The sequence below is a fragment of the Oncorhynchus clarkii genome, chromosome 5, assembly GCF_045791955.1.
Source record: "Oncorhynchus clarkii lewisi isolate Uvic-CL-2024 chromosome 5, UVic_Ocla_1.0, whole genome shotgun sequence".
Lineage (NCBI taxonomy): Eukaryota > Metazoa > Chordata > Actinopteri > Salmoniformes > Salmonidae > Oncorhynchus > Oncorhynchus clarkii.
The window spans coordinates 35,116,296-35,135,961 of NC_092151.1; the positions used below are offsets into that span (position 1 = coordinate 35,116,296).

Below are 19,666 nucleotides of genomic sequence, written 5' to 3' on the forward strand. Positions count from 1 at the left end.
CTTATAGGACACATCACTGCATTCTATACTCTGTAAACTGGTCATCTCTGTGTACACGTTGCAAAGACCCACTGGTTGATGCTTATTTATAAAACCCTCTTAGGCCTCACTCCCCCTATATGAGATACCTACTGTAGCCCCCATCCTCCACATACAACACCCGTTCTGCCAGTCATATTCTGTTAAAGGTCCCCAAAGCACACACATCCCTGGGTTGCTCCTCTTTTCAGTTTGCTGCAGCTAGTGACTGGAACGAGCTGCGAAAAAAACACTCATACTGGACCGTTTTATCTCTTCATTCAAAGACTCAATCATGGACACTCTTACTGACAGTTGTGGGTGCTTCACGTGATGTATTGTTGTCTCTATCTTCTTGCCCTTTGTGCTGTTGTCTGTGCCCAATACTGTTTGTACTATGTTTTGTGCTGCTACCAAGTTGTGGTCATGTTGTGTTGCTACCATGCTGTGTTTTCATGTGTTGCTGCCATGCTATGTTGTTGTATTAGGTTTCTCTTTATGTAGTGTTATGGTGTGTCTCTTGTCGTGATATGTTTTGTCCTATATTTTATATTTAATCCCAGCCCCCGTCCCCGCAGGAGGCCTTTTGCCTTCTGGTAGGCCATCATTGTGAATAATAATTTGTTCTTAACTGATTTGCCTAGTTAAATAAATACAATTCTAATGTACCTCTATGGCAGCACCAAAGGGGCTTGCATTTTCGAGCGACAGAGTGACAGAACACTGAGCCACTCACGACGCAACTAGAGAACATTACCAACCCCTACGCTCCGTATTTTCCGCTGGCTGCCCCACCACCACCACCACAGAGAGCACGGATCTAGGCTGAAACACCTGTATTTTGGACCTGCTTTACTCAAGAAAGCAAAAAAGAGACCATGTTTGTATGGAGGCTTTATTAACTCAATATAATATTTTTTTTTTTTTTTTTTTTACATTGTTTTCAAACTGATGTGTGACACATATTAATGGCAAAATAACATGAAAAACAGGCAACCTCCCCCCAAAATAATTGGCCTAAATGTCGGGACCCGCCCCATCTGGCCTGAATGACGGGTCACCACTATGAGTAGCTATGGGTGACTTTTGCTAGGTGGGAAGGAAGGGAGCACGCCACGGCTGACTGAGTGAATCATGCAGCTCTGGCGCTGGCCATGCTGATGGCTTGGGGCAGAGGAGGCATTAGTATTCTGAGTCTGACTATAGACTCCAGATTTAGCATGAGGCTTCATAGTAGCATTGGGCTGCTTATCTGTTCTAGTATCATCATAACCCATTTAATGCTCTCCTTTCCTCCTGTTTCAGATGTTTCCTTCAGAGCATGGAGACACTTTCAGTAATAACATCAACTGCTGAGCTGAGATAATGAACAGGACATCCAGCCTATCAGGGGACACTCTGATCGCGTGTCACTTCCCCCTGGTGCAGCTCCCCCCCTGGCAGCTTCCTGTGCAGGCGGCTCTGTGCAGCAGCTCTTCCAAGCGGCCTGGTCGACTGTGCTCCAGCTCCGTGGGTCTGACCCGCGCTGCCTCCCTCCCCGAGCAAGGCAACCTCCACAGAGAGCCCTTCCACAACCGCCTTAGACATATCTCCTCCAGCTACTGGAGCCTCAACGAGGACTGGGGCGAGGGGGACGGGGAGGGGGGCAGTGACAGCAGTGGGAAGTGTGACTCTGGATCATCATCAGAGGAGGCGTCACAGATGACAATCTCTCAAAGACATAAACAACACCCTGTAGTTAGAGGTACTTTACGGCTACACAACTCTTTTCTCCCTAATGAAGGGGTGGATGAAGATGAGGAGGATGAAGATAGTGATGGAGATAACCTGCACAGATACCATGAGGACTCCTCTTTTGTGCTGCAGTTGCATGGAAACTCTAACTGGGCCCTGAGTAATGCTGGGAGGCAGACCTCCAAACCTTCTAGCCAATCAGCCAGTCAGAACCATGACAACAGGGGTAAAACTGTGTTGAAGGACTGTGGGGAGCAGGAGAGACTGGAGGATGTTGAAGATAATATGCTAAAATGTGGTGATGAGAGCTACTGCTTCAGCTATGGCCAAACAAAATGTTTCCCTGAGTCTTTCTCTGATGGTCTTCTAGAGTACGTCACAGACTCCTCCTGCAACAGCTCAGATGGGGTTCTCGTCAACTTTAGTGCGATCTACAACAAGAGCAACAACCCTGCCACCCCAAACGACCTCAGCATTCCTGCAATGCAGTCATCCCAGCCAGCAGAAGGCACTGTCGTCCTAAACCTGCAACCTTTCCCCCAGGAGCCCCAGGGTCCTCAAGCTGCTGGCCCCAGTCAGGAGGGCAGAACAACCTCCTTTCCTCTTGACGGGGGGCCTTCTGTCCCCTGCTGGTCACCACAGGCGCTGGACTCCAACTGTAATGTCTACCTTCCCGACGCCCACGGTCTCCTGTCCTCTCTGGAGGTCTCTGACCTCACTTCCTGTCTCCAGAGCCAGGCCAGGCTGCTGCCCACAGGGACCACCCAGAAGTACTACAAGCTGGTGACCTGTGACTTGTCATCCCAATCAACCTCGCCCAGCCCAGCCTGGTCCAGCACCACCAGCGTCACCTCAGAGGGCCACTACTTCCTCTTCAGTAAGGCCCGGGGAGAGCAGAGCCAGGAGGAGAAACAGGTTGGCATACCACAATGACTTACAGTATGTTTAAAAAAATGCACAACTTTTGAATTTCTTCTTCAGGTTTTGACTAATTTGTAAGATGCATGATGAGCAGAATGACTTTCATAGCAGTTGACTTTCCTGTCAACTAATCAAAGTTTTATCTGTTTCTCCATGGCCAGCAGGAAGAAGGCTTAGACAAAGAAGGGAGGAGAGCTACCCCATTGCACCATCCTCGCTGTTTGAGCTGGGACTCCCAGCATGTCACCTCCTTTGCTGAGATTGCCTACTGTAAGAGACATACAGACAGCTGCCAGAGCTCCAGCCACTCCCACACCTCCCAGGATCTGTGTCCCATTCAAGAGGCAGTTTCCCTGGGCCAGAGTAGCAGCCACTCCCCCCTACTCCTGAGTCCCAACCAAGGCAGTATCACTGTGTCCAACCACCCTTCTGTGTCACCGAACCATGAGACGGAGGAGGAGGGTAAGAAAACAAGCCAGTTGGTACATGAGTAATTACGATTCAGCTGATCTACCCTTGTTTTTCCTTATCTTTAAAACTTTTCATCCCCTCTCCCTCTCTCCCTGTCAGGGGCATGTTCATGGGCCACTCCTGTGGTTCGCTACAGTAAGGCTCAGAGGCCCACCTCCCTGCCCATCCAGCCCTTCGTCCTGCTTCCCCCAGCGGGTAAACCTCAGAGCCAGCCCCTGGGCTCCCTGCTGGACCAGTACATCAGCCACAAGAACACCAAGCCCAGCTTCAGCTCCCAGCCAGGGTCCAAGTGCATAGGCAAAGGCAACAGACTCCTGACCCACCTGCATCCCTCACCGCTAGGCAGCTATGGAGCCATCCTCCTGGAAGGCCCCTCCAGCTCTGATACCTGCTCCACCTGCACCCCCAGTCCAGAACGCTTCCAGTCCAGACTCAACTGGACACACTCCAGTCCATACAGGCCCCACACTAACCTTGGTCTCACTTCGGCCAGTCCAAAACAAGCACAAACAAGCACCAAACTAACCCAGGCTTATTCATGCCAGGACCAGCTCTATGAAGACCTAGACCAAATCTACCCCAGCCCAGCTCAGGCCCACAGTAGCCCAAACCAGTCTCATTGTAAAGATTCAATCAAACGGAGCCAAGGCATGGCTCAGATCTGCCAAGATCTCATTCGCCTGTCCACAGAGCAGAAGAGCCTCAACCCAGTCCTCCTGACCCACAGCCCTCACTGCCCCATCTCCCATGTAGCAACCATGTCACCCTCTGACAGTCACATCCATCATCCAGACTTGCTGGTGTCCTTCTCCCCAAACCCACCCTTACTTCCCCATAAGACAATCCCACTATCCTCAGTCCCTATGACTGGGTTTGCAGCCTCTCATCGTAGCCTGACTGCTGCTCTCTCGTCAGTGGCCCCTCTGTCCTCTCTGAGCGCCCTTCTGCAGCCCCTGGTGTCTGCAGGGCCCAGTGTAAAGCAGCATCAACAACAGCACTGTGACTCCTTCAGCCTGAGTGACAGTAGGCCACCTGTGGAGTTCTGCCTGTCACCTGAAGCCTCCTACGAGTCTCTGTCCATCAGCCACCTGCAGAGGAGAGGTGAGGAAGAGGGAGGGGCCTGATCTGTGTATAGGTGATAGAGCATGGATCAACCTGGTCTCAGAGCATTTCATATTATTTTCAAGTCAAATCAAATTGTATTTGTCAAATGCGCCGAATACAACAGTGGAATGCTTACTTACCAACAATGATGTTTTAAGAAAAATATTTACTAAATAAAATAAAAAAATAAAAGAACAACAACAAAATAACAATAACGAGGCTATATACAGGGGGTACCGGTACCGAGTCAATGTGCGGGGGTACAGATTAGTCGGGGTAATATGTACATGTAGGTACAGTAGGGGTAAAGTGACTATGCATAGATAATAAACAGCCTTCTTCCTGGTATAGAGGTTCTGGAAGCTTGACACCAGTGATGTACTGGGCCGTACACACTACCCTCTGTAGCTCCTTGTGGTCGTAGGCCGAGCAGTTGCCATACCAGGCAGTGAAACAAGCTCTAGATGGTGCAGCTGTAGAATTTTTTTTTTTTTTGTGTTGTTGAATTTTACCCCTTTTTCTCCCCAATTTCGTGGTATACAATTGTTTTAGTAGCTACTATCTTGTCTTATCGCTACAACTCCCGTACGGGCTCAGGAGAGACAAAGGTTGAAAGTCATGCATCCTCCGATACACAATCCAACCAAGCAGCACTGCCTCTTAACACAGCGCACATCCAACCCGGAAGCCAGCTGCACCAATGTGTCGGAGGAAACACTGTGCTCCGGCCTGCCACAGGAGTCGCTGGTGCGTCAAGGATATCCCTACCGGCCAAGCCCTCCCTAACCCGGACAACGCTGGGTCAATTGTGCGTCGCTCCACGGACCTCCCGGTCGCGGCCTGTTACGACAGAGCCTGGGCGCAAACCCAGAATCTCTGGTGGCACAGCTTGCGCTGCAGTACAGCGCCCTTAACCACTGCGCCACCCGGGAGGCCCTCTGTAGAACTTTTTGAGGATCTGAGGACCCATGCCAAATCTTTTCAGTTTCCTGAGGGAGAATAGGCATTGCTGTGCCCTCTTAACGACTGTCTTGGTGTGTTTGGACCATGCTAGTTTGTTGGTAATGTGGACACCAAGGAACTTGAAACTCTCAACCTGCTCCACTACAGCCCCATCGATGAGAAGTCCACAATCATCTCCTTTGTCTTGATCACGTTGAGGGAGAGGTTGTTGTCCTGGCACCACACTTCCAGGTATCTGACCTCCTCCCTATAGGCTGTCTCATCGCTGTCGGTGATCAGGCATACCACCGTTGTGTCGTCGGCAAACTTAATGATGTTGTTGGAGTCGTGCTTGGCCACGCAGTCATGGGTGAACAGGGAGTACAGGAGGGTACTAAGCACGCACCCCTGAGGGGACCCTGTGTTGAGGATCAGCGTGGCAGATGTGTTGTTGCCTACCCTTACCACCTGGGGACGGCCCATCAGGAAGTCTAGGATCCAGTTGCAGAGGTAGATGTTTAGTCCCAGGATCCTTAACTTAGTGATGAGCTTTGAGGGCACTATGGTGTTGAACACAGAGCTGTAGTCAATGAACAGCATTCTCACGCAGGTGTTCCTTTTGCCCAGGTGACAAAGGGCAGTGTGTAGTGCAATAGCGATTGCATCATCTATGGATCTGTTGGGGCGGTATGCAAATGGAAGTGGGTCTAGGGTTTCTGGGATGATGGTGTTGATGAGAGCCACTTCATGGCTAGAGACGTGAGTGCTACGGGTTGGTAGTCATTTAGGCAGGTTACCTTAGTGTTCATGGGCACAGGGACTATGGTGGTCTGCTTGAAACATGTTGGTATTACAGACTCGGCCAGGGACAGGTTGAAAATGTCAGTGAAGACACTTGCCAGTTGGTCAGCGCATGCTCGGAGTACACGTGCTGGTAATCCATCTGGCCCTGCAGCCTTGTGAATGTTGACCTGTTTAAAGGTCTTGCTCACATCGGCTACGGTGAGCGTGATCACACAGTCGTCCAGAACAGCTGGTGCTCTTATGCATGCTTCAGTGTTGCTTGCCTCGAAGCACGCATCGAAGTTGTTTAGCTCGTCTGGTAGGCTTGTGTCACTGGGCAGCTCGCGGCCGGGCTTCCCTTTATAGTCGGTAATAGTTTGCAAGGCCTGCCACAGCCGACGTGCGTCGGAGCCAACATAGTAGGATTTAATATTAGTCCGATATTTACACTTTGCCTGTTTGATGGTTCTTATGAGGGCATAGCGGGATTTCTTATAAGCGTCCGGGTTAGTCCCGCTCCTTGAAAGCGGCAGCTCTAGCCTTTAGCTCAGTGAGGATGTTGCCTGTAATCCATGGCTTCTGGTTAGGGGATGTACATACATTCACTGTGAGGACAATGTAATCGATGCACTTATTGATGAAGCCATTGACTGATGTGGTATACTCCTCAATGCCAATGGATGAGTCCTGGAACACATTCCAGTCTGTGCTATTAAAAGAGCCCTGTAGCTTAGCATCTGCGTCATCTGTCCACGTCCGTATTAAGTGAGTCACTGGTACTTCCTGCTTTTGTTTGTAAACAGGAATCAGGAGGATAGAAATATGGTCAGATTTGCCAAATGGAGGGCAAGGGAGAACTTTGTATGTGTCTCTCTAGAGTTTTTTTTCCTCTTGTTGCACATGTAACATGCTGGTAGAAATTAGGTACAACGGATTTAAGTTTCACTGCATTAAAGTCCCCGGCCACTAGGAGCGCTGCCTCTGGATGAGCATTTTCTTGTTTGCCTAAGGCTTTATACAGTTCGTTGTGGTCGTAGTGTCATCATCGATTTGTGGTGGTAAATAGACAGCTATGAAAAATATAGATGAAAACTCTCTTGGCAGATAGTGTGGTCTATAGCTTATCATGAGATACTCTTTTTTTTGCCAAAAAGGCAAAGGGTGGCCACTTTGAAGAATCTCAAATATAAAATATATTTTAATTTGTTTAACACTTTTGTTGGTTACTACATGACTCCATATGTGTTATTTCATAGTTTTGATGCCTTCATTATTATTCTACAATATAGAAAATAGTAAATATAAAGAAAAACCCTTGAATGAGTAGGTGTGTCCAAACATTTGACTGGTACTGTATATGTAAAACAAAAATTATGAAAATGTTTATTTGGCCTTACTATTAGCCCATACAAACGCATTGAATAACATATTCACTACATGGAACAACAGATAGTCCAAAAAACAAATCTAAAGGAAGTCTCTAATCTATATCTCAGAGATATAAGAAAGATCAGGAAACAAATATTATTATTTTTTAACCAGTGGTGTAAAGTACTACTTAAATATTTTTTGGGGTATCTGTACATTACTTTACTATTTATATTTTTGACAACTTATTTTTACTTCACTACATTCCTAAAGAAAATAATGTATTTTTTACTCCATACATTTTACCTGACACCCAAAAGTACTCATTACATTTTGAATGCTTAGCAGGACAGGAAAATTGTGCAATTCACACACTCATCAAGACAACACATGGTAATCCCTTCTGCCTATGGTCTGGCGGACTCACTCAACACAAATGCATCTTTTGTCAATTATGTCTGAGTGTTGAAGTGTGCACCTGGCTATTTGTACCTTTAAAAACAAGAAAATGGTGCAGTCTGCTTTGCGGAATTTGAAATGATTTATACTTCTACTTTTACTTTTGATACTTAAGTATTTAGCAATTACATGTACTTTTGATACTTAAGTATATTTGGAACCAAATACTTTTATACATTTACTCAAGTAGTATTTTACTGGGTAACGTTTACTTTTACTTGAGTAACTTTCTATCTTTCTATAATGTATCTTTACTTTTACTACAGAATGACATTTTGATACTTTATCCACCACTGTTTTGAACCCTGTTACTAAACAGTCTCCATATATACAGTACTTCTCAACTTTACACAAAGCGCTCATAGTTAGTGTGTAGCCAAAACTGTACGGACGCTACAGACAGAAATTGGCGGGTCGGCTGTACCGACTTCAGACAAGTCCCAAGAAACTTGTGGGGGTCGTAGAATAAAACAGAGTTAAGTTAATATGGTTATGTGTGTTTTGAGCTGAGAGCATATCATGTGGATTGTGTGATGTGATGTTGACTGTGTGTGATGTCAATGTATAAATCAGAGGATGTGTGTGGTGGGTAGACAGTGTCAGTAATCTAGTGTTATTTCAAGATGGAGAGTAATTAGATTATTACTGAACAGTCATTATGGGAAACTGGAATCCTACACTGTCTGTTACTCTGTGCTGCTGCTGGGTTCTAAAGAGAACAGCAGCAGAGCTTTCTGCAGCAGTGCCTTCAATACCCTGAAGGGGGTTTCTTTAAAACATGACCTATTTTTCTCTCCCTGCATTGGATTGGCTGAGACACTTAGTGTGTGTGTGTGTATGTGAGTGTGCAAGCTCCAGTTTATGTTTGTTGCAGTGGGTGCAGTGTTGTTGATACGCTGGATATATGATTCACAGATGTATGTTATTTTAGTGTCACAATACAGACACACATGATTATAACCAAACAATGTAAATGTCAATCCCATGCTTGTATGCACATTGTCTTGTGAAAGCAAAGCGTGAACAGTGATGTACTGTCTGTTTGGCAGGGGAGAGCATTGTAGGTAGATTCAATACGCATTAAGAATGTAACCTGACATTTTAGAGAGAGCCAGAGCAAGATGGAAGGGAGATGAATCATGGATGTTCCCATGTGGTTCTGTATATACACCCTTTTTATTCAGTGTCTGATGTTTCTGGTTAATGAATCAAATCTGCTTCATGTCAGTCCCTCAGGCATTTTGATAACCCCCCTGCATGGCACAGAATATTAAATGAGCTAACTCCTGATTGCTTCTTTCCATGTTTCTCCAGGTCTGCTGAAATCTGTGAGCTTGGCAGTGGATTTGATCATGGCTCATTTTGGCACCAGTCGAGATCCTGTGGAAAAGGTAGAGTGCAGCAGAGCTAAAAGCAATCTGAAGGGAACTAGAATAACCAATTCACAAAAACTGACAGTAACCCTGAATAGGATGAATCAACTCCCATAAATGTATGTTATTTTTAATTAAAGTGTAATTATTGATCATGATCATATGATAATGTCCCACTTCTCTCCAGATCCGGCTAGGGAACAGCTCAAGGAGTCCCACCATTGGTGGTATAGTCCTGGAGCATCTGTGTCCCACCATCCAGAACATTCTGCAGGATGGCCTTAGGGACCACAAACTTGACCTGATCATCGGTCATCGACGCAACCACGTCTGGAATGTGGTGGAGGCCTCCACTCAGACAGGTCAGAGACACATGGTGGTGATGATGGTAATGATGATGATGTGGGTGGTTGTGGTAGGTTTGATGCTGATGAGTGTATGATTACAGTGCTGCATTTGCTAATGGGGGTTGTAGTTCAATGGTCTCTGTTCCTATCTAAGGCCCTACCACCCAGGTGCTACACAGCCTGTTGTCCAAAGTGAGGCAGTGCTCCCTGCTGACCAGCCACTGTATGAGACTACGAGCCTTCATCATGGGCCTGCTCAAGTGAGTCCCTTCAAGTCTCACTCTTTTTTAGTGTATCAAATTGTGTTCTAATGGTGATTTATTAAATGTTATGATTGTAAAATGAAGGACCTATATTCTCTCTTTTAGCTTGAGAGCCTTGGAATTCTGGCTAAATCACCTCTACAACCAAAAAGGTATGCGTTTAGATTTTTTTAATTTCTCCAAATTTCTCCAAATTAGAAAACATAAGGTTCTTGGAACATACCTCTCTCATACTCTTCCCAACTCTCCTATCCCCAGACATGGTGACAGATCACTACCATCTATGGGGTTTCCTCGCCATGTCGCAGGGGCAGTGTCAGCCTCTGTTCCAGGAGCTCCTTCTCCTGCTGCAGCCTCTTTCCATGTTACCCTTTGACCTCAACCTGCTGCTGGAGCCCCGCCTGCTGCAAAACAGACAGCTCTGCTCTGAGGAACAAGCTCCACCATGCTCCACCTTTCTCATGACCAGTTGGCCCCTACTGAGAGGAGACAGACAGGGGGCATATGGTTCTATGGATGGTCCCAGAGATAACAGCAGGCCACCAGGTGACCCACACCAGCTGGTACAGCATCTTCAGGGGTCCACCCAGGGGTCAAAGGTCATGGGTCATGAGAAGTGGGTGAGGCATTTAGGCAAGTCTAGCAGAAGTCTGTGGTCAGTCACCAGTCCAGGGTGGTGGCAGAGACGGCCTGCCCACGCAGAGGGGGGGGTGGAATATGGACAGATTTACATGGATGTCATCCACACTGAGCCTCAGCAGGGGATGGAGGGGCGGAGAGAAGGTGAGAGTTCACAGGAGGGCAGGAGGGAGGGAACTGGGCCGGAGACCCCCAGGATGCCGGCAGACCCCCAGGATGAGAGCCTCTCCCAGGGTGGGCTACGCTGGGCCAAGCTGTTTGGATCAGGAGGGAATCCCCCCACCAGGACACAGAGGGCACCTCAAAATCTCAATGGGACACAGGCCCAGAAAAGGTCAGAATTACTTAACTCTGGCTAACCTGTTCCTATGGTGTTATTACAATTCCTCCTTAATAACTGCATTTCTCTTGTCTTAAAGGAGACCTTCACAGTGGCTGCAGTTGGACAGGTCTCAGCTGGGCCTATTGGCTCATACAGTGTGGTCAGGGAAACTCCCAGCTCCACAGCCTGACCAGAAACACCAGACATAGACATTGTGCCCCTATGACCACACTCACCCAACCCTCTGCTGAGTGGAGAGGGATAGGGAGGAGAAGAAAAGATACACCACCAAAAATGTCAACCGCATGATCCTGAGTCAGTGTTATAGTGCACAGTGTTACACACAGACACCTCAGCTAGAACATACTCACACTGGTCAGAAAAGCACAGTAGACCAGTTGATACAACTATCGGAGCATGGGTGATACTTTTTGCTATGTTATTATTAGGCAATAACAACCCCCCCCCCCCCCATGTATTATTATATTTACAAGTTCTTCTTTTCATCTGTCATGAATTGGGATTTATGCAATATATTCTCCCTGTGAACCTGTCAATCAAACTGTGTGGTCAGAGAGGCTCCTCCCATGTTAGGGTCTTGCCTTGATCTGAAAGCCTTGTACAACATCCCAGACTCTGCAGAAGAAACCAATTAGTATGTCATGGAGCTGCATGCATACCATACAATAGCATCCTATTCTCCTAATACTGTCAATCTGATCCTCTACTTTCCAACCCCTACCCCGTGACTATCCTATGTGCGAATGGAATGACAACAAAAAATGCAGAAAGGCAATCTTTACTAGCCATGTTTACTAGTGCCACATATTATGCCAGCCAGCAGCCTTGTGCAGTGGCTTATCTTCCAAAAGGGGGTTGCCTTCACATTCAACTAGACAAACATGAGGTCTGACTCTAGCATGGTTTAAAACAAACGTTCAAGGAGTCATTAGGTGCTAATTTAGGCCTACTACTGTGTGTGGTTGTACTATACTACCTACAACAATATCTTATCATACTGTTTTTTTTAATGAGTTTTGTAAATATTTAGGGAAGAGAAGTCTAGATTTGTGGAACTGTTAGGTTCCAAATGGAGTGTGTTGTTTGCACAATATAAAGCTATCATGTTGTGTTTCAGGTGTACACCATTTTGATAGGCCAGTACTACTAAGCTAAAGAGAAAGGCAAAGTCTGGATTTACGTGACAGGAATGACTTGGTTATTATAGCCTTTGCAATAAATGTGAAAGTGAGTTTATCATATTTCCTCCTCAACCTAACTGTCCTTCCCCTAAAACCTTAGAAGAATGGTTTACGCTGGGGTGGCAGGTAGCCTAGTGGTTAGAGCGTTGGGCCAGTAATCGAAAGGTTCCTGGTTTGAATCCCCGAGCTGACAAGGTAAAAATGTGTCATTCTGCCCCTGAACAAGGCAGTTAACCCACTGTTCCCCCGGTAGGCCGTCATTGTAAATAAGAATTTGTTCTTAACTGACTTGCCTAGTTGAATAAAGGTTACACAGAATGCACCCTCTCTGAGTGTAAGTTCCCAGTGACAATCAACCATTCTGAATAAAAAGGTATTGATTTCTCTTGTGACTTATGTTTCACATTTGTACAGCAGATTGAAAAAATATACGTTCAAAAGTTTGGGGTCACGTAGAAATGTCCTTATTCTTTTAAAGAAAAGCACATTAGCTAACACAACGTGCCATTGGAACACAGGAGTGATGATTGCTGATAATGATGGCTCATATTCCATAGAAAAATCTGCCGTTTCCAGCTACAATAGTCATTTACAACATTAACAATGTCTATACTGTATTTCTGATCAATTTAATGTTATTTTAATGGACCAAAAATGTGATTTTCTTTCAAAAGTGACCCAAAACTTTTGAACTGTAGTGTATATCGCTAAATACAGGAGAAACAGTGTTCCACTGCCCATATTCACAGTGTGTACATGTTCTGGTCATAAATTATTATTACGATTCACTCTGGGATGTACAGAGTCCACAGACCAAGGTGTTGCTGTTCCACAGACATATGCATTTATTTCAAAGTCCTTGGATTCATCACTCAACACGACTCCATGATGTGTTCTCTACCCTAGTCATTTATCATGTGATTGTCTTGTGGATTGTACCTCCGTTACTGAGCTCTGGCCTCTATCTTCTGAGTGCCGCTTAGCCCCAGGGCATTGTGGGTAAGCTGCCCAAAGGTCTGGCCGTACCTGAACTTGTGTCCTGTGGGCAGATCAAAATAATATTATAGTTAAGCAATAATGTTACAGTATCACATGATCTACCATGTGATGATATGATCCATTTTAAAACAAAATATGGAGATTTCAGAACTGTGTGTGTGAGGCTTGGTACTATGGTGTTTTGAATAAGTTTAGGTCCACCTGGAACATGGCCGGTGTAGGAGGGCAGCAGGCCCCGGTGGGATGGGTAGACTGTGGGGATGGGGGGTAGGACTCCTGATTCCTCCCCAGGGAGGCGCAGGGAGGTGGGGTCACTCCTCATTTCTTTTCCAAACTGGACCAGGGCCTTGTTGGTGGTGATGGGGTAGCCCGTGCCAATCAGGAAGCGAGATTTGGGCACGTACCCTGTGAAACCTAAATACATGCCTCAATGGAAGATCTAGTCAATACAGAGACTCATATACAGTTGATTGTGTTGCATATACTCATACACGCAAAAGTATGTGGACACCTGCTCGTCAAACATCTCATTCCAAAATCATGAGCATTAATATGGAGTTGGTCCCCCCTTTGCTGCTATAACAGCCTCCTCTCTTCTGGGAAGGCTTTCCACTAGATGTTGGAACATTGCTGCGGGGGGCTTCCATTCAGCCACAAGAGCATTAGTGAGGTCGGGCACTGTATTCTGTATGGACCATTACTTCCGGCGCCGACAGAGATGGCCGCCTCGCTTCGCGTTCCTAGGAAACTATGCAGTGTTTTGTTTTTTTACGTGTTATTTCTTACATTAGTACCCCAGGTCATCTTAGGTTTCATTACATACAGTCAAGAAGAACTACTGAATATAAGATCAGCGTCAACTCACCATCAGTACGACCAAGAATATGTTTTTCGCGACGCGGATCCTGTGTTCTGCCTTTCACCCAGGACAACGGAATGGATCCCATGCAGCGACCCAAAAAAACGACTCCGAAAAAGAGGGAAACGAGGCGGTCTTCTGGTCAGACTCCGGAGACGGGCACATCGTGCACCACTCCCTAGCATTCTTCTCGCCAATGTCCAGTCTCTTGACAACAAGGTTGATGAAATCCGAGCAAGGGTGGCATTCCAGAGGGACATCAGAGACTGTAACGTTCTTTGCTTCACGGAAACATGGCTCACTGGAGAGACGCTATCGGAATCGAACGAACTTTATTTGACTCTTTGCAAACTGGAATCCATTTATCCGGAGGCTGCATTCATTGTAGCTGGGGATTTTAACAAAGCTAATCTGAAAACAAGACTCCCTAAATTTTATCAGCATATCGATTGCGCAACCAGGGGTGGAAAAACCTTGGATCATTGTTACTCTAACTTCCGCGACGCATATAAGGCCCTGCCCCGCCCTCCTTTCGGAAAAGCTGACCACGACTCCATTTTGTTGATCCCTGCCTACAGACAGAAACTAAAACAAGAGGCTCCCACGCTGAGGTCTGTCCAACGCTGGTCCGACCAAGCTGACTCCACACTCCAAGACTGCTTCCATCACGTGGACTGGGACATGTTTCGTATTGCATCAGATAACAATATTGACGAATACGCTGATTCGGTGTGCGAGTTCATTAGAACGTGCGTTGAAGATGTCGTTCCCATAGCAACGATTAAAACATTCCCTAACCAGAAACCGTGGATTGATGGCAGCATTCGTGTGAAACTGAAAGCGCAAACCACTGCTTTTAATCAGGGCAAGGTGACTGGTAACATGACCGAATACAAACAGTGCAGCTATTCCCTCCGCAAGGCTATCAAACAAGCTAAGCGTCAGTATAGAGACAAAGTAGAATCTCAATTCAACAGCTCAGACACAAGAGGCATGTGGCAGGGTCTACAGTCATTTACGGACTACAAGAAGAAATCCAGCCCAGTCACGGACCAGGATGTCCTGCTCCCAGGCAGACTAAATAACTTTTTTGCCCGCTTTGAGGACAATACAGTGCCACTGACACGGCCTGCAACGAAAACATGCGGACTCTCCTTCACTGCAGCCGAGGTGAGTAAGACATTTAAACGTGTTAACCCTCGCAAGGCTGCAGGCCCAGACGGCATCCCCAGCCGCGCCCTCAGAGCATGCGCAGACCAGCTGGCCGGTGTGTTTACGGACATATTCAATCAATCCCTATACCAGTCTGCTGTTCCCACATGCTTCAAGAGGGCCACCATTGTTCCTGTTCCCAAGAAAGCTAAGGTAACTGAGCTAAACGACTACCGCCCCGTAGCACTCACTTCCGTCATCATGAAGTGCTTTGAGAGACTAGTCAAGGACCATATCACCTCCACCCTACCCGACACCCTAGACCCACTCCAATTTGCTTACCGCCCAAATAGGTCCACAGACGATGCAATCTCAACCACACTGCACACTGCCCTAACCCATCTGGACAAGAGGAATACCTATGTGAGAATGCTGTTCATCGACTACAGCTCGGCATTCAACACCATAGTACCCTCCAAGCTCATCATCAAGCTCGAGACCCTGGGTCTCGACCCCGTACTGTGCAACTGGGTACTGGACTTCCTGACGGGCCGCTCCCAGGTGGTGAGGGTAGGCAACAACATCTCCACCCCGCTGATCCTCAACACTGGGGCCCCACAAGGGTGCGTTCTGAGCCCTCTCCTGTACTCCCTGTTCACCCACGACTGCGTGGCCACGCACGCCTCCAACTCAATCATCAAGTTTGCGGACGACACAACAGTGGTAGGCTTGATTACCAACAACGACGAGACGGCCTACAGGGAGGAGGTGAGGGCCCTCGGAGTGTGGTGTCAGGAAAATAACCTCACACTCAACGTCAACAAAACTAAGGAGATGATTGTGGACTTCAGGAAACAGCAGAGGGAACACCCCCCCTATCCACATCGATGGAACAGTAGTGGAGAGGGTAGCAAGTTTTAAGTTCCTCGGCATACACATCACAGACAAACTGAATTGGTCCACTCACACAGACAGCATCGTGAAGAAGGCGCAGCAGCGCCTCTTCAACCTCAGGAGGCTGAAGAAATTTGGTTTGTCACCAAAAGCACTCACAAACTTCTGCAGATGCACAATCGAGAGCATCCTGGCGGGCTGTATCACCGCCTGGTACGGCAACTGCTCCGCCCACAATCGTAAGGCTCTCCAAAGGGTAGTGAGGTCTGCACAACGCATCACCGGGGGCAAACTACCTGCCCTCCAGGACACCTACACCACCCGATGTTACAGGAAGGCCATAAAGATCAACCACCCGAGCCACTGCCTGTTCACCCCGCTATCATCCAGAAGGCGAGGTCAGTACAGGTGCATCAAAGCTGGGACCGAGAGACTGAAAAACAGCTTCTATCTCAAGGCCATCAGACTGTTAAACATCCACCACTAACATTGAGTGGCTGCTGCCAACACACTGACACTGACACTGACTCAACTCCAGCCACTTTAATTATGGGAATTGATGGGAAATGATGTAAATATATCACTAGCCACTTTAAACAATGCTACCTTATATAATGTTACTTACCCTACATTATTCATCTCATATGCATACGTATATACTGTACTCTATATCATCGACTGCATCCTTATGTAATACATGTATCACTAGCCACTAACTATGCCACTTTGTTTACATACTCACCTCATGTATATACTGTACTCGATACCATCTACTGTATCCTGCCTATGCTGCTCTGTACCATCATTCATTCATATATCCTTATGTACATATTCTTTATCCCCTTACACTGTGTATAAGACAGTAGTTTTGGTATTGTTAGTTAGATTACTTGTTGGTTATTACTGCATTGTCGGAACTAGAAGCACAAGCATTTCGCTACACTCGCATTAACATCTGCTAACCATGTGTATGTGACAAATAAAATTTGATTTGATTTGATTTGATGTCAGGAGATGAGGCCTGGCTCGCAGTCGGCGTTCCAATTCATCCCAAAGGTGTTCAATGGGGTTGAGGTCAGGGCTCTGTGCAGGCTAGTCAAGTTATTCCACATAATCTCAAAAAAAAATTCTGTATGGACCTTGCTTCGTGCACAGGGGCATTGTCATGCTGAAACAGGAAAGAGCCTTCACCAAACTCTTGCCACAATGTTGTAAGCACAGATTTGTATAGAATGTAGCATTATGATGTCCCTTCACTGGAATGTCCCTTCACTGGAACTAAGAGGCCTAGCCCGAACCATGAAAAACAGCCCCAGACCATTATTCCTCCTCCACCAAACTTGACAGTTGGCACTATGCATTGGCGTTCTCCTGGCATCCGCCAAACTCAGATTCGTCATTCGGACTGCCAGATGGTGAAGCGTGATTCATCACTCCAGAGTCCAATGGTTGCGAGCTTTACACCACTCCAGCTGACACTTGTCATTACGTATAGTGATCTTAGGCTTGTGTGCGGCTCTCTGCCATGGAAATCCATTTCTTGACGCTCCCGACGAACAGTTATTGTGCTGACGTTGCTTTGAGAGGCAGTTTGGAACTCAGTAGCGAGTGTTGCAACCGAGGACAGACAATTTTTATGCACTACGAGCTTCAGCACTCGGCGGTCCCATATCTGTGAGCTTGTGTGGCCTACCACTTCGCGGCTGAGCTGTTGTTGCTCCTAGACGTCTCCACTTTACAATAACAGCACTTACAGTTGACTGGGACAGCTCTAGCAGGGCAGAAATTTGACGTACTGACTTAGAAGGATGTCATCCTATGACGGTGCCAAGTCCTACTGCCACTGTTTGTCTATGGAGATTGCATGGCTGTGTGCTTGATTTTATACTCCTGTCAGCAACGGGTGTGGCTGAAACAGCTGAATCCACTCATTTGAAGGGGTGTCAACATACTTTTGGCCATCTTGTGTATGAGTTTTTTTTAAATGGTACCTGTAGCATACTGTACCTACCTGAGATGAAGTACTTGTGTGGACTGCTGTCCTCCATGAAGTAAGGAGACACTTTGGGCTTCCAGGGGTCCAGGGCCTCGTAGGGGTCTGGATCTTTGGAGATGGCCGTCAGAGGGGGGCTCAGTCTCCGAGGCTGACGGGGGTAGACAGAATGGCAGACATACAGACACTATGGTTGAGACAGCGAAGGTATTCAAGCTTCCGGCTCTTACCAACGGCCCTATCCCAGACTATAGACCTTTGATTATAAGAGGAGAAGATTTTCTCGCATGGTATCAATGTAAAGTTATCATTCCATCAACCTAAGTGGCTAACAGTAATTGCTTGTGTTGTTGAGCTTTCCTGTCAGCTCCTACACAACGAGAGACAATGGCTGTGAATCTCAAATACTTAATTGGTTTGAATCTATGATTGGAGAGCTCTTCAGGTCATGCAGCCGGCCTCATTTAGACTGAGACAGAGAGTGATAAATGCCACAGGATCTCAGCATGGATTATTAAACGTGTGTGTGTGTGTGTGTGTGTGTGTGTGTGTGTGTGTGTGTGTGTGTGTGTGTGTGTGTGAATAGGAGAGAGGTTAGAGCTGATTACTTTAAACTCGGAATTGGTGGTGTTGCTGACAAGCGGTATGTTTGCTGGTGCCAGACGAACCCTCCTCTGCTGGTCTCGGTCAAACTCAGACAGTGCCTCGCGACACGTCTCTGCGTAGGTACGGGAGAAGTAGTTCTGGCTTTTGGGGACAAAGCCTGGAAAAGACGCCATGTCAAAACAATGCAAAGCATACTTTACAGATGGAAGAGATGTTCTGCTTAATGTATGAAAACTGAGTAACAGTGTGTTTACCAGTGTAGCCCGGTATCATCCTCTCTAGATTCCTGCGTTCTCCATGGTGGCTCCTCCAGTTCTCGTCCCGCGGGCCCGTGTCTGTCTCTGTGGAGGGGAAGCGGCCCGTGTGGAGGACTAGGCGACGTGAGCGTGACACCTCCGGAGAGGACAGCAGCTTGGCAGTCAGCTGGCCGTAGGTCTTCCCCAGGTGGTACTTCAGCTGGGGGCAGTAACCTGCATACCTGAGGACATAGAGAGGGAGGTGGTGGTTGTGGTGAGGATTGTGATTAGATTTCAAACAGGCCTTTTTGGATTTATTCTCTGTTATGTTGACAGTAGGCCTAGTGTAAATATTTGAAACTCTTTTTTTTTCTTTACAATGCTTATATCTAAGTAAGGCTTTATTGAGGTGAAAGGTGACTGTATGGATCTCATGGTATTTAGTTTAAGCTGTGTTGTGTTCCTTAATGTCAGCGAGTTTAGCCTCAGATATCAACCTTCCTGGGAACGGTTGCCATGGGTGATGGCTATCACAAAATACTTTTGGCGTCGAGCACTGGACTTGCTCTTGCTCATGGACATTTTGTGTAGGTTTGTTCAGTTGTTTGTGTTAATTCCTTAGGCATATAGTTGGCCGAATGTATGCTATGTGTAACGACATAAAAAGGCATAATATAATCAAGTAAAATGTAAAGGTATGCGCAAGCATAAAATCAATGGAATGATGCACGAATACAATAATGCATCATTAAAAAGGTTTAGAATTTAAATATAAATAGCACACCATGCACGTGATACAAATAACATGTCAATATAACACGCATCTTATTAGAGTGTATATTTAATTAATTCATTAGATAGAATTCAAAGAGGTAGTTTCAATGTGAATAACCTACCCCGGTATGTACTGCGGATCAGGTGTCACCAGCACCTTGCTGAATTTGGGGGGGAATTCATCCATGTTGACCGCACACTGTACCA

The 19,666-nt window shown here is 46.6% G+C and overlaps 2 protein-coding genes across 2 annotated transcripts in view; one reads left to right on the forward strand and one right to left on the reverse strand.

Moving 5' to 3' along the window:
- LOC139408694 (AP-4 complex accessory subunit RUSC2) overlaps window positions 1–12,222 on the forward strand; it is a 29,319-nt gene extending 17,097 nt beyond the window's left edge. The window contains exons 2-10 of the mRNA XM_071152915.1: window positions 1,324–2,667; window positions 2,835–3,135; window positions 3,244–4,245; window positions 9,115–9,191; window positions 9,361–9,535; window positions 9,675–9,780; window positions 9,889–9,935; window positions 10,042–10,756; window positions 10,842–12,222. Of these exons, the coding sequence (XP_071009016.1) occupies window positions 1,384–2,667; window positions 2,835–3,135; window positions 3,244–4,245; window positions 9,115–9,191; window positions 9,361–9,535; window positions 9,675–9,780; window positions 9,889–9,935; window positions 10,042–10,756; window positions 10,842–10,953 (3,819 nt within the window). The 5' untranslated portion in view covers window positions 1,324–1,383 and the 3' untranslated portion in view covers window positions 10,954–12,222. The remainder of the gene's footprint in view (window positions 1–1,323; window positions 2,668–2,834; window positions 3,136–3,243; window positions 4,246–9,114; window positions 9,192–9,360; window positions 9,536–9,674; window positions 9,781–9,888; window positions 9,936–10,041; window positions 10,757–10,841) is intronic.
- A 668-nt stretch (window positions 12,223–12,890) lies between these two features.
- On the reverse strand, window positions 12,891–19,666 carry LOC139409967 (ciliary microtubule inner protein 2B). Its single transcript, XM_071155383.1, has 6 exons — window positions 19,582–19,666; window positions 18,704–18,927; window positions 18,452–18,606; window positions 17,862–17,994; window positions 13,147–13,359; window positions 12,891–12,985 (listed from the first exon to the last, which is right to left on the reverse strand). The coding sequence occupies exons 1-6, from the start codon at window positions 19,644–19,646 to the stop codon at window positions 12,891–12,893; spliced, it is 885 nt and encodes a 294-aa protein (XP_071011484.1). The 5' UTR covers window positions 19,647–19,666.